This window comes from Pelophylax lessonae, assembly GCF_965119305.1.
Source record: "Pelophylax lessonae genome assembly, chromosome: 4".
NCBI classification, from domain to species: Eukaryota; Metazoa; Chordata; class Amphibia; order Anura; family Ranidae; genus Pelophylax; species Pelophylax lessonae.
The window spans coordinates 623,595,471-623,617,624 of record NC_138771.1 but is presented as its reverse complement, the minus strand read 5'-3'; the positions used below and the strand labels follow the sequence as shown (position 1 = coordinate 623,617,624).

General features: G+C 45.0%; 1 protein-coding gene and 1 pseudogene across 2 annotated transcripts in view; one reads left to right on the top strand and one right to left on the bottom strand.

Moving 5' to 3' along the window:
• Positions 1-8,342, top strand: part of LOC309554694 (galactose-3-O-sulfotransferase 4-like) — a gene marked incomplete at both ends in the record, with an annotated part of 38,751 nt that extends 30,409 nt beyond the window's left edge. Inside the window, one exon of the mRNA XM_082256401.1 lies at positions 7,548-8,342. Within this exon, the coding sequence (XP_082112527.1) occupies positions 7,548-8,342 (795 nt within the window). The remainder of the gene's footprint in view (positions 1-7,547) is intronic.
• LOC309554696 lies at positions 2,503-4,718 on the bottom strand (annotated as a pseudogene). Its single transcript has 2 exons — positions 4,613-4,718; positions 2,503-3,134 (listed from the first exon to the last, which is right to left on the bottom strand). The product of its transcript is annotated as an uncharacterized misc_RNA (transcript).
• Positions 8,343-22,154: the final 13,812 nt, after the last annotated feature.

The following is a 22,154-nucleotide window of genomic DNA, read 5'->3' as shown; positions in this document are numbered from 1 at the left end:
TTTGTGGAGAGGATACATTTGTGGAGAGGTTACATTTGTGGAGAGGATACATTTGCATCTCAAAAGTGCAGTATGATGGCAGTGGTAAAAAAGGCATACCATCTATATTTTGGATGCAAAATAGGGAATCAGGACAAGAGTTGGGTCCCTCATTATTGTTGCATTACATGTGCAACTTATCTGCCTCATTGGCTAAACAAGAAGAAAAAGTCCATGCCTTTCACAGTCTCAATAGTGTGGAGGTCAGCATGAAAATGTTACATGAAAAACCAGTAAATGAATAGAATGTTGTATTATTGGTATCAATAAAAAGATACATTTCTAATGATTGGCGTGGCAACATTCTCATTGCTATATCATAATTTGCAGAAAAGTTACGGAGCAAAATTGCACATCCCCTCATAATTTTTAATTATATTAATGCAATTTTGACCTGATGCTGTATCTTGGAAACTGGAGTGGAGCCAATTAGTACTCAGGACCTCATTTTCCTTTATTAGTGAGCCAATTCTGGTAAAATTTAGCTACTTTGATTTCCAAGGCTTTCTCTTTGTAGACCAATCTAAATTTACAGGGTTGCTAAGCTTTCCTAACTGTCTCCAAATTGAAGAAAAACTTTTTTTGCTTTTGACACACTTTAACCACTTCAATACTGAACGCTTTCACCCCCTTTGCTGCCCAGGCTAATTTTCAGCTTTAAGCATTGTCACACTTTGAATGACAATTGCGCGGTCATGCAACCTTGTACCCATATAAAATTTTTAGAATTTTGTTTAGGCAGATAGAGCTTTTTTTTGGTGGTATTTAGCACTGTCCCCTTGGAGGTTGCTTGAAAGTGCATGTTCTTCTGTGCTGCCTTGACCCTGTGATTTTTTCAGCCCTCTTGACACTCTAGGTTCAGACATGTTGTGTATACCTTTAACATTGAATAGGACAGTGAAAAAACATGGACTTTATCGGCACAAGGATAAGATAAAAATAAACATTTTATTATTGTACATTTTAAAAACAGGAACAACGTCTGTAAGGCGGCAAAACGCCAACAGTTCAGTGATTGACAATCAATATCGTGTCAATGCAGTACAATTACATGTATAGGTAGGAATATTATTGCATAGTTATCTGTGATGGAGTCCACATAGGAAGGCCTTTAAAAAAGACAGGTGGGTGCGACGGGATCTGGCGATGTGGTCACCACAGGTACATGTAGTTAGTGAAGTCCCTTGAGCTAGAACACTCAACATGTTTCGCAAAATTGCTTTGTCTGGAATTTTAGATTCATCACTCTATGTTTGTAATGGGTATAAATGCAAAGAAACAAGGGAGGTGAGGTCAGAGGAGCCAGGAGCCATCTGGAATGACTAGGAATCATAGACATTGATTCCAGTTACAAAATGGACTCATGGAAGTCCATGGTTCAAATATCCTAGATATAGCCTACTTAACAAAGAGAGGGTCAATAATATCTATTGCCGGTGGTCCAAATGTGTGTCTTGGGATAACACGTATACCTTAAGGAGGAATAGAGGGGGCCTTGACCCGGCTCTGATCTGTCCCAGTCACCTCCCCAGGATGGGGACTTACCGCCAAGATGGTGTCTATAGAGACAGTCACTGTGCTGGAACAGCTGTGTTTTAAGGTAAGTTTCACATAATGTGCTAGTATGCATATACATACTAGCACATTATGACTTTACCTTGCAGGTGAAAAAAAATGTCCAGCGGTATGCAACCGCTTTAACACAAAGGGACACTGCATGCAGACAATAATGTCTTGACACGTGTAGTATAGATACCTGACAGCATTACCCAGCCTGCAAGGCCATCCCCTCCAAACCCCACTTAATCATAAAAGACACGACAACTTTCTGGAGTAAAATGGCCATCACAGCCTTTTATTATAAAACAGCAATATCAAATAAATAACATAACATAACATTCCTTAAAACAGAAACTGAGAAATGAAGCTTGGTGGTCTTTGAGGGCAACAACACAGAAACTATTCACTGCGAAAACCTTTGCTTCCACATCCGCTTTCAGCCGCAACACACCGGCTCGGAGACAAACCTCATTCGCAGTGACCTCCATTTTACATATTCCAAGTTAAACCCCTCGTTAACCGGAATGTACCCGAGAACCCCATACCACCGATGGGTCCCGACCATTCTTATCAAGAATTCTCTCCTCCTCCAAAGAGCCACCACTGCCTGGCTGCCATGACAACCACAAGAACCATAACTAAAGGGTGGGCAGGTGGGTATCTTCTTCTCCTGTCTGCTACCGACTGGCCCCCTCACCCCACCCATCTCGTCCTGACCTTTTAGTGACCCTTCCCAGCCACAGGATCCCTGCCCCGTAAGGCTGGACAGTACACTAACAAAAATTAACCCTTCCCTGTCTGTACAATACCCACATGTCATGCCGTCTCTCCGCTTATTTATTTTTTATTTTTTTGCTCTGGGACTCCCTTGACATGTGTAGTATAGATAGATGCCTGGCAGCATTACCCAGCCTGCAAGGTCATCCCCTCCAAAAAAGCCTTACCCTTGCATGCCCGCCACACACACAGTGCTCGTTGAGTACCCTCCTGCAAACCTAGGGTCCACATATCGATCCCCACGGCATTAAGGTGAACCCCATCACCCCTAAGGTACCGCCAAGTATCAACCTCCAACTCCCAATGCCGGACAACCAGGCCTCCATTGCGGGGCACAAATCTACCCACCTCTTTGTTAACCTTAACACGGGCCTTGTTAATCCTATCCACTGACCTGGCCAGACGCCAAGATGTCCTACCCACCATTTCCGACCATATAATCAACATGCCAGGAAACACAGTGCGTAGCCACAAAAATTCTAATTTCACATCACGAATAAGTTCCCGCATGGACCTAGCCCCCATGTCATTACCACCCACATGTAACAATAGAACATCTGGAGCCCTGTCAAGCCTGGAAAAATGATACACTTCCGGTACCACCCTGCTCAACATCATACCGGGCACCCCTATCCAGCGAACCTAAGATACCTGCCGCAGGAAACCCAGTTGCCTACCATTAGGGAGGACATCAGCTCATCTGGCCCCCCAAAAGACATAGTAGTGCCCCAGAATCCAAACGAGGCAGACCGCGCCACCTGTAAAGAAAACACAACACGCAACATAAGCCCCAGATGCGCAGCTTAAAACAGATACATAGGTACCCCCCACTTAATACTCAATCCCGTATAAGCTGTGGGCGGACATACAGTTTAAACCTGTCAGAATCCCACCGACCAATACACTTAAATGCCTCATCGTCCAAACCCGACCGGGCAGCCTCAGTGGCAGCCCCGATGCGAAAGGAGTGTGAGGCATAACACTGAGGATCAAATCCCGCCGCCACCAAACACTTCCGAAAAACAGAAATTAACTGAAAGCGAGATAGCGCAGAACCATCCGAATGTATCAGGAAGGAACCCCCCAGATCCGGTCTGACAGAAAGAAAACCCTCCACTGCACTTACAGGACAAATAGGAGATTCCGGAATGCGAAACACCGCAATCCGCATGCGCTTACACCCCAGACCGGTCTTAGATCTCCGTATACACAAAGCAACAGAGCCACGAGAACAGGACACCTCACGGATCAAGAGGCCCCCGGTGGCGGTTTTGGAAGGGCTAACTAACTCACTCACCCGCAACTCCCCGAAAAACGCCAGCACAAATGCAGCCCGAAACAACAAGCATTCATAGTCGGAGGACCAAAGCCGGTCTAGGCAGACAAACAAGTCCTGCAACATGGCAAAGGAAACCTGGCGTCGACCATCCAGGCGCTTATGTGCTTTCCAATACCCCTTTAAGGCCTGCCTAACCCAAAATTCCTTTGTGTGGTCCCTGCAGCCTTGAAGCTTGAAGAAAAAGGCTAAACCCGCCAGTTTCCGATCAATCGTCGCAGCTAAAACCCCACGCTCAAAATGCATTAAAAGAAAACACAGGACAGCATGTTTAACTTCCGAACCCTCCGGATTCACCCCCATCTGGTGCAGAAATCCTAACCACTCCCGCCATACCTTTGAATATGCTGACCAAGTACCCGTACTCACTGAGCCTTGAATCCACCTTGCTGAGACTTCAATGCTATGCTCCACAGCCAGCCAGGACAAGGAACCCCGTGTTGCTCAGCCTCCGGTGCCAACTCTTGGAACCTGTCCCACTGAAAGCGAGACAAAGCGTCAGCCAAGGTGTTTTTCACCCCAGGAAGATGAACAAAGTTCCACCGCCAAGACGATGGGAAAGAGCTCCAAAAAGTACCAGATTCTTTAAGAATCCCGTGTCCCGCTATGCCAAGGGCCAAGGCCCAGTGCTCCATTTACCTCCACAAAATGCCCCATAGCCCGCTGAACCTGCCACATCAGTGAAAAGCTCCAAATCGAAGTTGCTGATGGGGCCAGACATCCACAAAGAGCGTCCATTGAACGATTCGAGAAAACCATGCCCCACCAGCAAATCTTCCCGATGTTCCCTGTGCAAACTCACAAAGTGAGTAAGCGATTTGACCCCAGCGGTGGATGCCGACAGCCGTCGGCAAAACACCCTGCCCATCAGCATAATCCGGCATGCAAAATTCAACTTACCCAACAGTGACTGCAATTGGCGGAGCTGAATCTTGCACTTCCAAATGGTCCCACGAACTTCGGCTTTAAGGACCTTGAGTTTATCCGCAGGCAATCGACACTCCATCGCCAGGGAATCCACCACGATGCCAAGGAAACAAAGGGACGAAGTTGGCCCCTCGGTTTATCCAGAGCCAAAGGCACCCCAAAACGGCCAGCGATATGCTGCAGCGTCCCCAGCAAGATAGAGCAAACCTTGGAAGACGGCAGACCAACACACAAGAAGTCATCCAAATAATGAATGAACAAGTTGATTCCAGAAACGTCCAATCTTCTTCTCCTCGTGTCTGCTACTGACTGGCCCCCTCAACCCTTCCATCTCATCCTGACCTTTTAGTGACCCCTCCCAGCCACAGGATCCCTGGCTGGACAATACCCACATGTCATGCCGTCTGGTACTCCCTTTCTTTTTCCCAAACCTGTAGAGCCCTGTGCTACCCTTACTCACTGCTAATCAGCCCTGGTTCAGAACACCACAAATATACTTATATTACCCTGCTTGCTAGGACAATTCAGTCTAATTTACTTCACTCTGCTAGTCAGGATATCTCCAGTATACCACCAAAGAGCTAGCTGAAGACACAAAGCCTTCTTTTCTTCCAAGGGACTACAACATATCCACCCCCCACAAGGGATTAACACTTTTGGGGCCACAAAGGCCCTATTTTCACCCAGGACTCTAGTTATTAAGGGAGTGGGTTTAAGACTAAAGGTTAAATTGTTTGCATTGAATTAAATACAGTGTTTTACATTTTTCTGGACCTGTGGTGTTGAAGTACAGAAGGGAGTGGTTTGACATAAAAGAAGGTCATTCCTCTGCCCTTCCTCTGCCTCTACCAATAGATCTCAACTTAGGCAGAGTTTTGATCTTATGTAAGTGTTCGTTATATGCTGCAATTAGTTACTGTTCCTTTTTGACTGTCTTTTACTATCAGTGTTACTTGTCATAGTAAACTCTCAGTAAGTGACATGTTTATGCTACTGAAACTAAATTCCTTTAACCGCTTGCCGACTGCTCACAGTATATTTACTGCGGCAGTCAGCCCCTCACAGGCAGAGCGACGTAGGCCTACGTCGCTAGCCTGTGAGGCTCTGGGGAGCGAGCGTGCGCTGCCGGAGGCGCGCTCCCTCGCGGTCACGGACCCCCCCCCCCGCGCGTGTGACCGGCGGACCCGATGTCCGCCGGTCACTCGGCGATCGTCGGTGGAGAGGGAGAAAGGCAGGCGGCTAATGTAAACAAGCCGCCTGTCATTCTCCCTGGAGTAAAAATAGTGATTATACGGTTCTACTATGTAGAACCGTTGATCACTGTTCCTACACCAGTAACCACAGCCAATCACAGTTAGAAGCACGCCCCTAGGGACACACACCACCCCTCCCTCTCAAAAAAAGTTAACCCCTTCACTACCAGTGTAATTTTACAGTAACAGTGCATATGTATAGCACTGATTACTGTAGAAATGTCACTGGTAACCCCAAAAGTGTCAAAAATGTCAGTCAAGAGTCCGATCTGTCCGCCGCAATGTCGCAGTACCACAAAAAAAATCGCAGATCGCCGCCATTACGCGTTAAAAAAAAACAACAAAAATGACAAAAATCTTTCCCTTTGTTAGTAAACACGATAACTTTTTACGATTTTTTTTTACCAAACATATGTAGCATAAAACAAATTGGCCGAAAATGTTAAAAAATTTTGATTTTTACATTTTTTTGGGGGGGGGGGGAATTTCATATAAAAAAATGTGAAAAATATTGTTATTTTTGCAAAATTGTCGCTCTTTTTTTGTTTATAGCGCATGATCAAAAAATCGCACAGGTGATCAAATACCACCAAAAGAAAGCTCTGTTTGTGGGAAAAAAAGGACGTCAAATTCATTTAGGTACAGCGTCGCACGACCGCGCAATTGTCCGTTAAAGTCACGCAGTGCCGAATCGCAAAATAGACCCTGGTCAGGAAGGGGGTAAAATCTTCCGGGGCTTAAGTGGTTAATATCTCAGTAAACAAGATGCAACTGTTTCACTTGATTGTGTGTGCCTCTAATTGCCTTTGGTCATCACAAGAATGTCTGAACCCAGGGTATCAGAGGAGTCGGAGGACTTGCAAGGTCAGGGCAACCAGTGGGATACAAATTCTTTAGGCGGCCCCCACGGGGGTAGCGCTACATGTTTAAAGTGGTTGTAAACCCTTATCTCTGACTTGTACCTATAGGTAAACCTAAAATAAGGCTTACCCATAGGTACTGTAAATATCTCCTAAACTTGCACCGTTTAGGAGATATTTACTGTATAATGTGCCGATGACGTCATAGGTGCATGTGCTCTGAAGGAACAGCTGCGGGGACAACGAGGGCTTCGTTTGGAGGTGAATGTCGCATAATGTGCTAATATGCTATGCATACTAGCAGAATATGTCTTTACTTTTCAGGTAACAAAAAAGGAAAAAAAAATTACTGCCTTTACTTTCTCTTTAAGTAGGAATTCAATTCAAAATGCAGATCTTTCAGGGTACTGGTTAGGCAAAATTGTGCTTTCTATATATTCCCCATATAGTAGCAACTTCACTTTTTGAATGTAGGTCCTCTTTAAGTATAGTTGTAGTAGTAGCTCAGTAACTAGTTTCACTTGTTGACTTGAACTGATCTTCAACAATTCTAAGACAAGTTTTAGCTAGCAGTAGTCACGTTCAGCTGAACTTGTTCTATAATGTTGCAGGTGTTTCACAGCTTATCTGAGCAGCTTCTTCACTTCTGGAGAAACTGCTTGAATAAGTCGTAATTCATCTTCACATTCAACCAGACTTGTTCTGTTAATGTTGAATGACTACTATTAGCTTTACTATGACCTGGCTAAATGGGAACCTTCACAGACATAAAAAAACTTTTTTTTTATTTTGCAGGTTCGGAAGGTTATGCCTGCAGACTCCTTCTACTTCACGATCCTCCGAGATCCAGCAGCCATGGCTGAGTCATCTTTCTCCTACTATCGTTATTCATCTTCAGCCTTCAAGAAGGCACCCGATTTCAAAGCTTTTATTTCCAATCCTTTCGATTACTACCGAGAAGGAGAGCAATCCAACCAGTATGCTCGCAACCTCTTATGGTTTGACTTGGGGTTTAATCCTAATGCTCCTTTTACAGTGACTCTGGCAAAAGCTGGAGTACGGGAAGTGGAGGAGACGTTCAATTTGGTTCTACTTTCAGAATATTTTGATGAATCAATGATTCTTCTCAAAGAGGAGCTGTGCTGGGCTCTGGATAACGTGGTCAGCTTTAAACTCAACATCCGTGCGTCTTCCAGACTACTGGAACCAGAGGAAGTAAAAAAGCTTCGGGCATGGAATGCTCTAGACTGGTACCTCTATGAGTATTTTAACCAAACCTTCTGGGAAAAGGTGGAACAGTTTGGCAAAGAAAAGATGGATAATGAGGTTATGAGATTGAGAGAAAGGAGACAACAGTTAGCTGAGCTCTGTCTTCAGAATTTAGAGCCAGTAAGGGCAGAGGACATTAAGGAGGATGCAATTAAGCCGTATCAAAATGGGAAGGCGAAAATCCTAGGCTGGGCCGTAAGGAAAGATCTTGAGCCTTACATTCGTAGTCGTTGTATTCTAATGGTCACACCTGAGCTGCAATATAAAGACTTATTGAATGCACGCCAGTTTCCAGCAGGCTCACAAAATAAGACTCGATGAGAAAACCACAGTTGGCCAATTTTTATAAGAAAGTAGATCTGGTTGCTGCAAAGTGGATATGATGTCAAAACACAATAATTTTCTGCATCACTGACATAAGACTAGGTCTGATTTTATAGGCAAATGTTTTTTCATTTTGATTAAGAAATGGTTTGTTGAGTACTAACTATGCACATGCGCCTCTTTGCTGAATTTATTCAGTGATCATTGTAGGTGTAGTCTTCTCAACTTGACAATCACAAGCGTGCCCTCATTTAAAAAATTACTAGAAGTCCAAAAACATTTACAGAAATCAGTCTGTATGCTACAATTAACACACTACTAATCATAATCAAATCACCTGGAATAGGCAGGTTTCAGTGCTGCACTAATGTCATCATGGTCTCTTAGTTATTGATTTATCCATTATGTGGTTTAGGAGGTTATTTTTTATATTGGGAAGAGAGAGTGGAGAGGGCCCCTCCAAGTACAGAAACAATGCAAGTGCGCTCATAGAGTGCAATGTGAAAGCAAAAACTTTACAGTACACCATTGGAGCCCCTAAGGATTTAGTTTACATAATTTTCAGAAAGTTAGTGTTTCAGTGGGGCTAGACATGCCCTTCACACTGCAGTACACAATCCTAGTGATAGGTCAAACAGGACAACCACTGCATTGTGGGATGGGGTAAGCAGCGTCTACCTCCTCCATCCCAGAGGTTTGAATTTTTCAGGAAACTCCACTGCTGCATTGGGGAAGCAGCAAGGCACCATGAACTTCATTTGGAACATTACTAAAAACATTTTCGGATTGTTGGGTAGAGTAAAAAAAGAATTAGAACCTTAGTCAGGCTTGACGTGCTATTATTGTTCATACTGGAGAGTTTTCCTTGAATCTCCTGTGCCAGAGATGTGGCAGCAAATTAATAGAAAACTCTCAAATTCCATGTTTGACAGCTGTATCACCAGAACAGGGATTCTTACTGGCAAATATCTCCTCTACTTTTATTTTGGTGACCTCCTAAAATGTTGGACTTCCCTTTTCTTTCTTTCCAAGTTACAAAAGTCTCCATAACAGATAGTGATGATGGATTTCACCAGTGGAGGCTTGAACCACAGCAAAAATGGAAAATTGTATCAAATACTTACCGTAATTTTCCTATTCTGACGCCAATACATGGCAGCATACACATGATATAGCTCTGCCCCTATATCCACCCACAGGACCTGTTTAAAAGCATGACTGAGAACAATCTCCCCATTCTACCTATTAAACGTAAAGATCAGAGGGAGGGTCCGTATGCTGCCATGTATTGGCATCAGGAAAGGAAAATTACGGTAAGTATTTGATACAATTTTCCATTTTCCTGATGCCAACATGGCAGCATACACATGATAAATGATGAGCTTTGAGAGGAAGGGTTTAATGAGATAATCCAGTCTTTATTTAACAGTTAGACATGGACGCCTGAATAGTCCTTCTCCCAAACTCTAAGGTGGTGAGAGCTGCCGGATCCACCCTGTAGAGCCTCAGGAACGTGTGGTGGGAAGACCAGCTTGCTGCCCCGCACACAGTCTCTAGAGATACCCCTGCACGCGCTGTCTAGGAAGAAGATACCGCTCTGGTTGAATGAGCTCTTACCACCTCCGGAGGAGACTTTCCAGCCGCTCTGTATGCATTATGAATAGTTTTAACTATCCATGAGGATATCGTTCTTGCCGAGGCTTCTTTTCCCTTTAGCCTTCCAGAAGGTAGGACAAAAAGCCTTTCCGATTGTCTGAAGGAGGCAGTGGCTTGAAGATTGGACTTCAGGGTCTTAGGAATGTCCAATTCTTGCAAGTTGGCCTCTGATTCCTCTGGGAATGCTGGAAGCACCCGTTCATTGGTGAGATGAAACTTAGAGGCTACTTTAGGTACAAAGTGATCGAGTGGCCTCAATACTACTCTGTCCGGAAAGAATGTAGTATAGGGGTCTGTAGCTCCTAAGGCCTGGAGCTCTGACACCCTCCCGCCTGAGGTTATGGCGATCAAGAAGGTAGTCTTCAAGGTGATGTTCCATGGTGAACAGTTCTGCGTAGGGGCGCAAGGAGGGTTTGCAGAAAATTTAGTACCAACATCAGGTCCCACTGAGGAAATCTATTTTTTCTAGGAGGGTGCAATCTGATCACTGCTCTCATGAAGCGCTCCACCAATGGATTTGCTGCCCATTTTGTTTGAGTAAAGGCCCAGATGGCCGAGACTTGGACTTTTAAAGAACTCAGATCTAGTCCTGTTTGTAGGAATAACAGTTTCTGTGCAACGCTAGGGCTGGTTGGGTCGAATTGAAAAACGGTCGCAGAGCCCTTTCTGGAGCTTTGTAATGTTTTTATGACTTCTGGGGTACATCCTAAGTCCCGTAACCCTTGCCTTTCAATCTCCAGGCCGCTAGGGCCAACTGGGATGGATTCGGATGTAGGATGCCTTCCTGTATCAGGAGAAGAGGAGTTAATGGCAGCATGATCAGAGGACATATGCTCAGGTCCATTGGGAGAGAGAACCATGGTCTGCGTGGCCAGTATGGAAGCACCGCGATGACTGTCAAAGTCTCTGCCAATAACCTCCTCAGAAACTTCAATATCAGGGGGTTCGGAGGGAAGGCGTAAGCAAGATGTGTCGACCAGACATGAGTCAGTGCGTCCATCCCCTCCACCCCCGGGTGAGGTTACCGAGAGAGGAAGCGGGCTACTTTGTAGTTGGTTGAGGAGGCAAACAGATCCAGCTGCGGGAGTCCCCACCAGAGGACAATCTGTTTGAAAACATCCGGGTGAAGAGCCCATTCGTTGGGGTCCTTGAAGTGCCTGGAGAGAAGATCTGCTTCCATATTCTGCTTGCCTGGCAGATATATTGCTTTCAGATCCACCAGGCGTTGTTGTGCCAAAGCCTTTATGGGGCCTACCTCCACTTGGAGGGAATGGCTGTGTGTTCCTCCTTGTCTTTGCATGTACGACACTGCTGCCGTATTGTCCATACGTAGTAAGACTGGACGTCCTTGTATGTAGGGTAGCAGGGTAGTCAATGTCATGAGGGCCGCCCGGAGCTCCAAGATGTTGGAGACCAAACCCTGCGAGGGGAATTCCCATCTGCCCTGGATCTTGTGTAGACCGCAGGTGGCGCCCCACCCTGCTGCGCTGGCATCCGTGGTAACAATGATCTAGTTTTGTGGACCTAACGGACAATGTCTCAATAGTGTTTCTTCGCGCGTCCACCACCAGAGACTTTGGCTCATCTGGACGCTGACTCGGATGGGTGGAGCTAGTCGCAGTTTCCTCCACTGCGCTAGAAACCCCAATTGAAAGACTCTGAGTCTCCAATGAGCCCAAGGGAGCATCGGAATACACAATGACATGGTCCCCAATAGGCTCATGCATTGGGCTGCTGACATCACTGATGCTGCTAGCGCCTGCTGTACCTTTTCCCTTATCTTGGGGATTTTTTGTCGAGGTAAGGAAACTGTGGCATCCTGGGTGTTGAATTGGGCCCCCAGGTAGACCATGTTCCGCATAGGTTGCAGTTGGCTCTTCTGCAGGTTTATAATCCAGCCGAATGTCCTTAAGGTGGACAGGAGCAGATCTCTTTTTTGGGCTACCAGAATAATGTCGTCCAGAAAGTGATGGACTCTGAGGCCATTCTCCCTGAGGGGTGCTAGAACTGCAATCAGCACCTTGGTAAAGTATGTTGATAGCCCCGAAGGGAAGGCATACAAACTGGAAATGCCTGTCTCCTACCGTGAACCTGAGGAATTTTTGATAATCCTGGTGTATCGGGACGTGTAGGTATGCATCCTGCAAATCCACTGATATCATCTCCTGGCTGAATGATCTGGATAATGGTATTGAGAGATTCCATCTTGAATCTCTCAAATTTTATGAATTTGTTTAGCCTCTTGAGGTCTATTACTGGTCTGAAACCTCCTGTCTTCTTCTGGACCAGAAACAGAGGAGAGTAGAACCCCCTAAACCTTTGACAGATAGGAACTGTTATAATTGCCATTTGATGTAGCAGGATATCTATATATTCCTGCAAACCTGCCAGTTTCAGGGGGGACTGGGATGTTTTGGTGGTCACAAACGAATTCTCGGGGGGTTGTCTCTTGAATGACCAATAGTGGCCTAGTCGTATCGTGGACTGAACACACCGGTCTTGGACATTGTCCTGCCAGACCTCGGTGAACCCCAGCAGTCTTGCCCCCACCATCTCCCCTTGGATTGGCGTGGCATCAAAAGGGCTTTTGGGTGGCCAGGGGAGCCGTAGGGGCCTTATTCCCTTGCGTTCTGAGGAAAGTGGCTTGAGTACCTCTCCAATTCCTCCTGGAGCCCCTATTATAGCGGTTGTTCCCGAAATCTCGAAAACTATTTGGGATGGCTCTAGAGGGACGTCTCCTTTGCCTCTTGGCTCTCCTGTCTTATGGGAGAAGAGAGGATCTTCCGCCCGTAAGCCTGGAGATGGCCGTCTCCAGCTTCTGACCAAATAGGGCTTTTCCGTCAAAGGGGAGTTTGCAGCAGTTCTGCTTTGATGACGGATCTGCTGCCCAAGGCTTCAGCCATAATGCTCTTTTTGCCGTTACAGAGTTCAGCATTGCTCGGGAGGACCACTGATGACATCAATGGCTGCCTCACCGACAAAATCTGCTGAGAGCTTAATTTCATCTAAAGCTTTGATGATTTGCTCCTTTGGCAGTTGGCTCTTAATAGCGCATTCCAAGTTCTGCGTCCATACTCGTAGGGCGCTTGCTACTGATGTCAATGCCACTGCCAGTTTGCAGGCGCTGCCTACCGCAAGATAGGCTTTCTTTAAGTCCGTGTCTATCCGCCTGTCCAGGATATCCCGGAAGGAGGAAGAATCCTCCATTGGCAGAGTGACGTTTTTAGCCAACCTTGTCACTGCAGCGTCCACAACTGGTGGATTGGACAATGATGCCCCATCCTCCTCTGTGAGGGGGTATAATTTGTGGAGTCTATTTGAAGAAGAGGAATTCCTTTCTCCCTTCTCCCATTCCTCCTGAAACAGGGCTTTTATTTCAGTCATAAGAGGGAAGGTGGTCATCTGTTTATGTAACCTAGGGTAGTAGGTCTTCCCCCTATTTTTGTGGGGGTTCTGGCTCTTCTCATTCCAGTGCCGCTTTAATGGCTCTGATAAAAGGGGGCAGCATAGAAAACTCGAATCCTGAGTCTTCTAGATCGTTCGCTGAAGAGGAGGATATGTCTTCTCCTTCTTCCTGCGTGTTCAGCTGTGTCGCTGAGCCTGGGGATTCAGCTCACACAGACCGCTGAGCTGGGGCTGTCCCCGAAGCGCCTGGCACATCCACAGAAAGGGATGTCTGTATGGCTGGGCCATGGGCCTGTCGAGGGAATCACAGCCTGTCTGTGTGTCGCCTGTTGTTCCAGTCGACCAGAGAATTCCGACAGGGTGTCACAAACCACTTTTTTAAAGTAGTGTCGACACTTGCTGGCTTTCAAACTCTTGGTCCCTGGCCAGCTGCCTGAAGCAGTGACTGCAGACAAGTTTTCCCGCCATTGGGTCATCTCCACATGACCATCATTTGCCTTTTGGGCATTTAGCCCTTTGTGGCGATGCTGTGCGTTTTCTCTTTTGAGAACATTTACGCCTTCTAGGTTAAGGCCTGCCAGGACTTGAAGAATCGCTTTCTGCCCTAGAGAGTTCTTGATGATGCAGAGAAGGTCTGGATCTCCTAAAGCGGGATGGCGAGCGGCTGGGGCTGATATAGATAAAAAGGCACACTCGTCAGGGCATTGGGCACTCTTTTTCCAGCATCTTCTTACTTACCAGATGGTGGCTCTTACCTGGTATGAGTGTGGTTTTGTGTGTGTGGTGGTAAGCTCATGTTGATATGAAATACCGAAAGGTGCAAGAGGGGCTGCATGTTTATAAAGAGAAAGTAAAGGAAGGGGAAAGGAGAACTAAAAAAATCTCATTGGACATACACATACATATATATACACATATATATACTCATACGCATATAAACATCTATACACCTAGATAAACATACAAATAAATGGTTCTCTTGATCCAAAAGCCTCCATGCCTACACACATATATACACATATGCGCATCTCTATGCGTACACACCCGACCACATAAATATATATATTGTGACGGGATTAGCTCGGTGGCGGGTGTGGATGACCCCTTTGGGGGGTTCGTTACACAGGGAGATAGCCGAGAAGTGGTTGCAAACAACAGTTTGGTTTATTCATGCAATTTTCTTCACACAATTGCAAGCGTCAAAACATCCAAAATAAAATAAAACACAAAATAAATCCTTGCCACTGTGGGCGGCTACCTTCTCACACACAGGAACCTACCTAAGGAATCTGTCCCCAACCTACTGTTGGGCAGACTTTGCTGATCCTACAGCAGACACTCAATAGTCCATGTTTTTTCTCTTCATACAACAAATGTCCATTGAACATGTCCCTTTTCTCTTCACATTGAACATGTCCCTTTTCTCTTCACATAGAACACATTCCTTTGTTTTTCTCTTCACATAGCAAATGTCCCGTTTCTCTTCACATAGAAATAGTTCATTTATTTCTTTTCACATAGAAACAATCCCAGACCTCACCTTGAGTAGTCTTCAGTCTTAATTCATTTTCCATTCACACAGGAAATGTCCATTGGTTTCTTTTCACATAGAAACAATCCAAGACCTCACCTTGAGTAGTCTTCACACTTTTTACCCTCCTCAGCGCACATTGCTTCAGGAGCATATGTGAAACCAGAGCGCTAAAAACCTCCAACACAGGGGATGGGTATGATGAATCAATTAAAAAAGCAAGGAGAAGGGGGAGGGAGGGGGGAGGGGGGGGGAAAGGGACAGAAGCAAAACACTAAATAAAGCGGATGGAATAAATTTACTGTATTGTATGGGATCGACGTGTAGTCATAAAGGAATAGTCCATAAACACTGAGCCGCTCTTCCACAGACCAAGAGGAGATTCTGTTTAAGCAAAAAAACAAAAAGGAGAAGCGCTCTAAGTGTAGACAGTTTATTAATACATAAGAAGCAATGTGTGTAGTAACTCACAAGACATAAGTGAAAGTCAGGCTGTGTAACATCATCAGATCTTAAACATCCTCTGGGGGGAGGGAGGTGAAGTTTCCGTGGATGGATGGACGCTCTCCCGTCACCAGGGATGCTAGCACCTGATGAAAGAGCGCGCCGGGTACATCGACCCCGCGCATGCTCAGAAACGCGTCGTGCCTGCCGTTCCTTTGCTGTTTGTACTCACCACCCCTGGTGACGGGAGAGCGTCCATCCATCCACGGAAACTTGCAGCCGTCGGTCACCTCCATCTGACCGCTCATCGTACACTGAGGCGGGAGGCTGCCGGCTTTCTTTCCTCCCATTAAACATCAACTCAGCCACGGACGGCGCTTTGGAGTGGACATCACCACCTCCCTCCCCCCAGAGGATGTTTAAAGATCTGATGATGTTACACAGCCTGACTTTCACTTATGTCTTGTGAGTTACTACACACATTGCTTCTTATGTATTAATAAACTGTCTACACTTAGAACGCTTCTCACATTGCTTCAGGAGGCCTTCCTTCTCCCATGCTCACACAGCGTCGGGAGGCACACATCTGACTGTGCTCCTCTACTCACACAGCGTCAAGAGGCAGCAATCCATAGACTTCCTCTGGACAAATTATAGAGGCCTTAACTTCCTCATTCTGAACAGCTGAAGGCCTTTCAACTTCCTTAAGCCGTCCTGGCTACCTTTTCAGCTGACACCCTATAGTAATTGGTGAATTGTCTAAACCAAGCAGACATGTATCTCCTGTCTGTGACACCACTCACAGATTTACCTGACTTCCTGTCACATATCCCCCCCTCTTGTTTCAACCCTAGGGTTGGGACACAGATTTCCAGGCACGCATGTGTCAGGCACTGCTCTTGACTCTCACTGATAAGCCTCCTAGTATCTTCCCAAGTAATGTTCAGTCCATTCAATTCTTGGTCTGCTTCAGCTGCCAGAGATACATCCTTCTGAGCAATCTGCTTTGATTTTCATTCAGCCACTGTCTTTCATGCTGATATGAATTTATTTCCCTCCCCGGTTCATTAACAACTGCTAACCTTGGTTAAAATGCTTGTAGGGGTGGCTCTCTCTTTAAGTCTGTTAGATTGTCTATATACACTTGTTTTGGCTGATCCTCTCCATCTTCATATAGCCAATTCTCTGTATCTTCAAGCTTCAGGATGAAACTGTTTCTGTCATCTTCATTGACAGATTTCTCATAAATGTCACACAGTTTGTCCCTCAACTCATATACACATTCTTCAACTGCATTTTTGGCATCATTTCGCTCCTTCTCAAGTTTGTCCTGCATAACCGTCTGTCCTATCCGCCATGGAGGACCGTGATCCATAGGCAACTCAATTGTGCTAGTCTTAATGTCTTCAACATTCTTGAGCCGCCTCTCTCTGCAATCAATAAATGATTTCCACAAAAGTTTGAGAACCTCTGCTTCACTTGGCTTTGTTCCAAGAAATGCCTGTACTTTATTAACTTTCCTTCCACCATCATATGGGTCAAAGGCAACAACACAGTCTATTACAGGTTCCTTCAATGCACTTTCTGCTATTGCACTACTTTTCCCTTGTAGCTCCTTTAGTATTTCCTTGATTTGGTTAAATTGCATATCTGCTGAACTATTTGACCGCTCAAGGTCACCTAGTTCCTTTTCTTTATCTGAACTCCACATGGAATGTATCCCAAGATCACGATCAAACTTCTGCCACCTGTCTTTCACCAGTTCTATTTTGGAAATATTCCCTGAAAGGCACTTATTCATTTGCTTCACGTTTTCACCAACAGCCTTAGTTTTCTCCACTAGGTGGTGTTTGCTTTTTTCTCCAAGCTTTATATCACTTGCCTTAGTTTTCTCCACTAGGTTTTCAGCCTGAACTGAGAAATCATCACATTTCTTACACAGCTCCTTTGTTTGCTGAAGTTCTAATGATACATCTTCCAGTGCTTGAAGTTTTTGAAGTAACTGTTTATTCCAGAGGGGTGATTCAAGCAACATGTCATCAAATTGCTGATGCTCACTCAGGACAGACCCCAAAACACTGATCCTTTTATAAACTGCATCAGGCACACTATCCCCTCTTTGGGACAGATCCTCTTCAAGTTCTTCCAACTGAATCTTAATTTCTTCTACTTGCTGTTCTAAGGCTCGCTTAGCCTTTTCTAGCTCCTGAACTGTTTTCCCAACATCATCCTTGGAGCTGACCAAATCTTCCATCTCTGTACACAGCTGTTAACTCTTTCTAGTTCAACCTTACCCTCTAGAGCTTCCTCCAAGGAGCGAGCCAAGAACAGGGCTTTGCTCTCTTTATCACGCGCCTCCGTTTCTGCACGTCGCGTTCTGCATATTTTGCAGACACAGTCTTCTCCTCACCAAGCATCTGATCAAACTTCTTTTTCACATCTTCAACATTCTCTAATGAACCAACGCTTTCTTCCATGTGTTTTTTCATATCCGCTATCTGAGCTTGCAGTGTTGCGACTTGCTCTGATAGGTTTTTCTTTGCTTCCTCCTCTTCTTTTAATTGTTCCAGGACGCCATTTTTCTCATCTTCCATTTGTTTGAGCTTTGTGCTAAAACTCAGCCTTTGACACCTCACTTCCTGTAAGAGTTCCTGCGTGTCTTGCAGCTGCGATTCCAAGATAGAGAAATCTTTGGCAATTTCTCTAGATTTGCTGTCTGCTTGAGAAAGCTGATTTGTGACATTGTCCAACTCAACCTGCAGTCGGTTTGCCTTCTCTGACAGCTTAGCACACAATCGGTCACCTTCTTACACCTTGACTTGCGATTCCTGCAGCTGTGCCTCTGCTTTTTTCCTCTTGTGTTCAGAATCTCCTTTTTCCTGCATAAGAGCCTTCACCTCATTGGCTAGCTTCTGGGAATGAGACTGTAATTCTGCCACACAGGCTTCTTTCTTCTTTAGCTGCTGCTGGACACGTTGGGCTTCCTCTTTCCAACTTTCACAGTCCGTATGTAATTCATCTACCACATTGCTCAAAGTGGTGAGCTCATACACAGTACTCAGTAATTTAGCCTCTCTCTCATTTTTCTCCTTGTAGCTGAGAGACAATGTCGTTTTCAGAGAGACATTCTGTTCCTGCACACCCTGCAGGTCTATTTTTGTAGCTTCCAAAGACTGAAGACTTTTTTTCAGCTGATTACGCAACTGCAACATATCACCCATACTTTGCTTCTGCAAAGTCTGAACTTCAATTTCCTTTTCCATGAGGATGGTATCTTTCTCCATTATAGTCTCTCTACCTTTTTGTAACTCAGAAAAAAGAAGAGCAGTGGATTCTTCCCACTAACACCTGAGCCTGCAAGTTTCTATGCTCCATCCTAAGCAACTCCAGGGCTTGTTCCTTTTCTTCCATTTTCCGTTGCAAGGCATCCAACTCAGCCCTGCACACATACTCGGTTTCCTCCAAACCGATGGCCTCCATTTGCTGCTGGCGTCTCTGTTTCCAGCCTGCCATGCTCTCTTGGTGAGCCTTTTGTTGAGCTGCAAAGCTCCGCTGAAAATCTGCATTTGCCTCAGTGTTGCTAGGGACAACAACCTTTCTCTTTAGCAGATTCTGTTCAGGCATGGATGGGACTCGTTCAGGCGGTAACATCCCCTCCATCCATAGAATCCGGTCTCTAATTTCAGCTATCTTTGCATCTTTCAGGCGTTTTGATCACCCCATCTTCAATAACTCCACAATAAATTTTTCACAGTCCAGCAAAAAATTTTGAGACCACTGTCTCTTTAAAACTAGTAGTTTTTCTCTCTCTTGCAGGATCTCCTTTCCAGCAGACATAGTTTGTGCAATCTCATGCACCAGACAAAGTTCATCGAAAATTTTGAGACCACTGTCTCTTTAAAACAAGTAGTTTTTCTCTCTTTCAGGATCTTCTCTCCTGCACACACAGATTGTGCAATCTCATGCACCAGACACAACAAAGTCCATCAAAAATTTTGAGACCACTGTCTCTTTAAAACAAGTCGTTTTTTCTCTCTTTCAGGATCTCCTTTCCTGCACACACAGATTGTGCAATCGCATGCACCAGACAAAGTTCATAGAACAGATGAACTTCTTTGCAGGGATCTCTGCTTCTGCCCACATCCTCCACCATATGTGACGGGATTAGCTCGGTGGCGGGTGTGGATGACCCCTTTGGGGGGTTCGTTACACAGGGAGATAGCCGAGAAGTGGTTGCAAACAACAGTTGGGTTTATTCATGCAATTTTCTTCACACAACTGCAAGCGTCAAAACATCCAAAATGAAATAAAACACAAAATAAATCCTTGCCACTGTGGGCGGATACCTTCTCACACACAGGAACCTACCTAAGGAATCTGTCCCCAACCTACTGTTGGGCAGACTTTGCTGATCCTACAGCAGACACTCAATAGTCCATGTTTTTTCTCTTCATACAACAAATGTCCATTGAACATGTCCCTTTTCTCTTCACATTGAACATGTCCCTTTTCTCTTCACATAGAACACATTCCTTTGTTTTTCTCTTCACCCAGCAAATGTCCCTTTTCTCTTCACATAAAAATAGTTCATTTATTTCTTTTCACATAGAAACAATCCCAGACCTCACCTTGAGTAGTCTTCAGTCTTAATTCATTTTCCATTCACACAGGAAATGTCCATTGGTTTCTTTTCACATAGAAACAATCCAAGACCTCACCTTGAGTAGTCTTCACACTTTTTACCCTCCTCAGCGCACATCGCTTTAGGAGGCCTTCCTTCTCCCATGCTCACACAGCGTCGGGAGGCACACATCTGACTGTCCTCCTCTACTCACACAGCGTCAGGAGGCAGCAATCCATAGACTTCCTCTAGACAAATTATAGAGGCCTTAACGTCCTCATTCTGAACAGCTGAAGGCCTTTCAACTTCCTTAAGCCGTCCTGGCTACCTTTTCAGCTGACACCCTATAGTAATTGGTGAATTGTCTAAACCAAGCAGACGTGTATCTCCTGTCTGTGACACCACTCACAGATTTACCTGACTTCCTGTCACAATATATATATATGTATATATATATATATATATATATATACATACCCCTACCTACACACCCTATATACAGACATATACATAGTAAACAGTAATGCATGTACCCTCTAATGCAATCACCCCCAACCCCATACCCCGCACATTCAAACACATTTGTCATAAAAAATATATATTTTTTTTTAAACATAAAATACACTTGGAAACAGAGTGATAACCGCGCTAAAGGTGACAAAAAATTAGGCAGCAGCGACTTCAAGTGTGACCACACCCTTAAATAATATTAGTAAAATAAGTCGCGCTGAGTGATGAAAAACAAACAAATGAAAATCCACTTACCTTAGTTGTAGCTCCTGCTATGCTTCATGGCTACAGCTGTTTTCTTCTGTTGGCCACAGGCTTTTAGACTCTGCAGGGGGTTTAAATAGGACGCCCAATTAGGCTTTGCCCTGTTGCCCTGCTGAAATCAATTTAAATCTAGCCTTGGATAAGGGAAATAACCTTTTCAAGGGAAGGGAAGCCATTTGACCACCAGGAAAGTGTTTTTTAGCACACCAGGAGAAAAAAAAAGACAAGGGGATAATAAATTCCACAGTACCTAGGAAAGGAGCAGAAAGTAAACCATGAAAACAGATAGACCATACATGCTGCCCCTGATGCTGTAAATAGACCTCACAACATGGCACTCACAAGAGGGAAACTGACTCTACAAAGAGAACTCCTCACCCCAAAAAAACACCAAAAGGGGATTCCCCACCTTATCGGCATCTTTAGCAGCCTAAGATGTGGGACTGCGATCTGGGAGAGGCTGAACCCAGCGGACTCCGACGTCAGCAGGTAAGAGTATTCCTCTTGAATATGACGGTCTGTAGGTGTTGATCTTTTGAGGACAAAAAGGAGAATGGGGAGATTGCTCTCAGTCATGCTTTTATTGATTTAAACAGGTCCTGTGGGTGGATATAGGGGCGGAGGTATATCATGTGTATGCTGCCATGTCGACTGAGGTTCTAAGCCTTCCCCATTGTATCAAAACCCGAAACAAATGGCTGGAGTTCTGTAATGAGATTTGTCACTGTTGAGTACCTGCTGGACAAGTGCAATGCTAGCTGTGCTGTGTTTACACGTTGAAGGTTTACCTTAAAATGTCTTAAGTAAGAACTGTTGTGCTGCTGAAAGCTACCAGAAATTCTGTTAACAAAAACAATCCTCCATTAGGAAATGTTTCAGAAAGAAATTTAACATGTATAGGGCTCCATGCTACCCTCTATAAAGTTGTAACTTGGGCCTCTCAACTTTGAGTCCAGCTGCTTTCTTTTAACATGACTACAGCTGCTCATATGTATTAATAGAGGCAGAACATGGCCAAAGGTATCTGGACACCCCTCCAAATATTTGAGCGCAGGTGTTTTAGTGAAGTACACTATTAATCTTACATCATGCGATCATAGCAGTTTGGGGAAGAGCCTTTTCTGCTCCAGCATGACTGTGCCCTTATGTACAAAGCCAGGTCCATATAGACATGGTTTAATAAATCTGGTGTAGAGGAACCCGAGTGGCCTGCATAAAGCCCTGACTTCAGCCCTAATGAACACCTTTGGGATGAATTGCAATGTGCATAGTGAGCTAGGTCTTTCCGTCAAACAACAGTACCTAACCTCTTTTGGCTGAATTGGCACCAATTCCCAAAGACATGGCTTTGAGACAGGATGTCCAACAAGTTCATAAA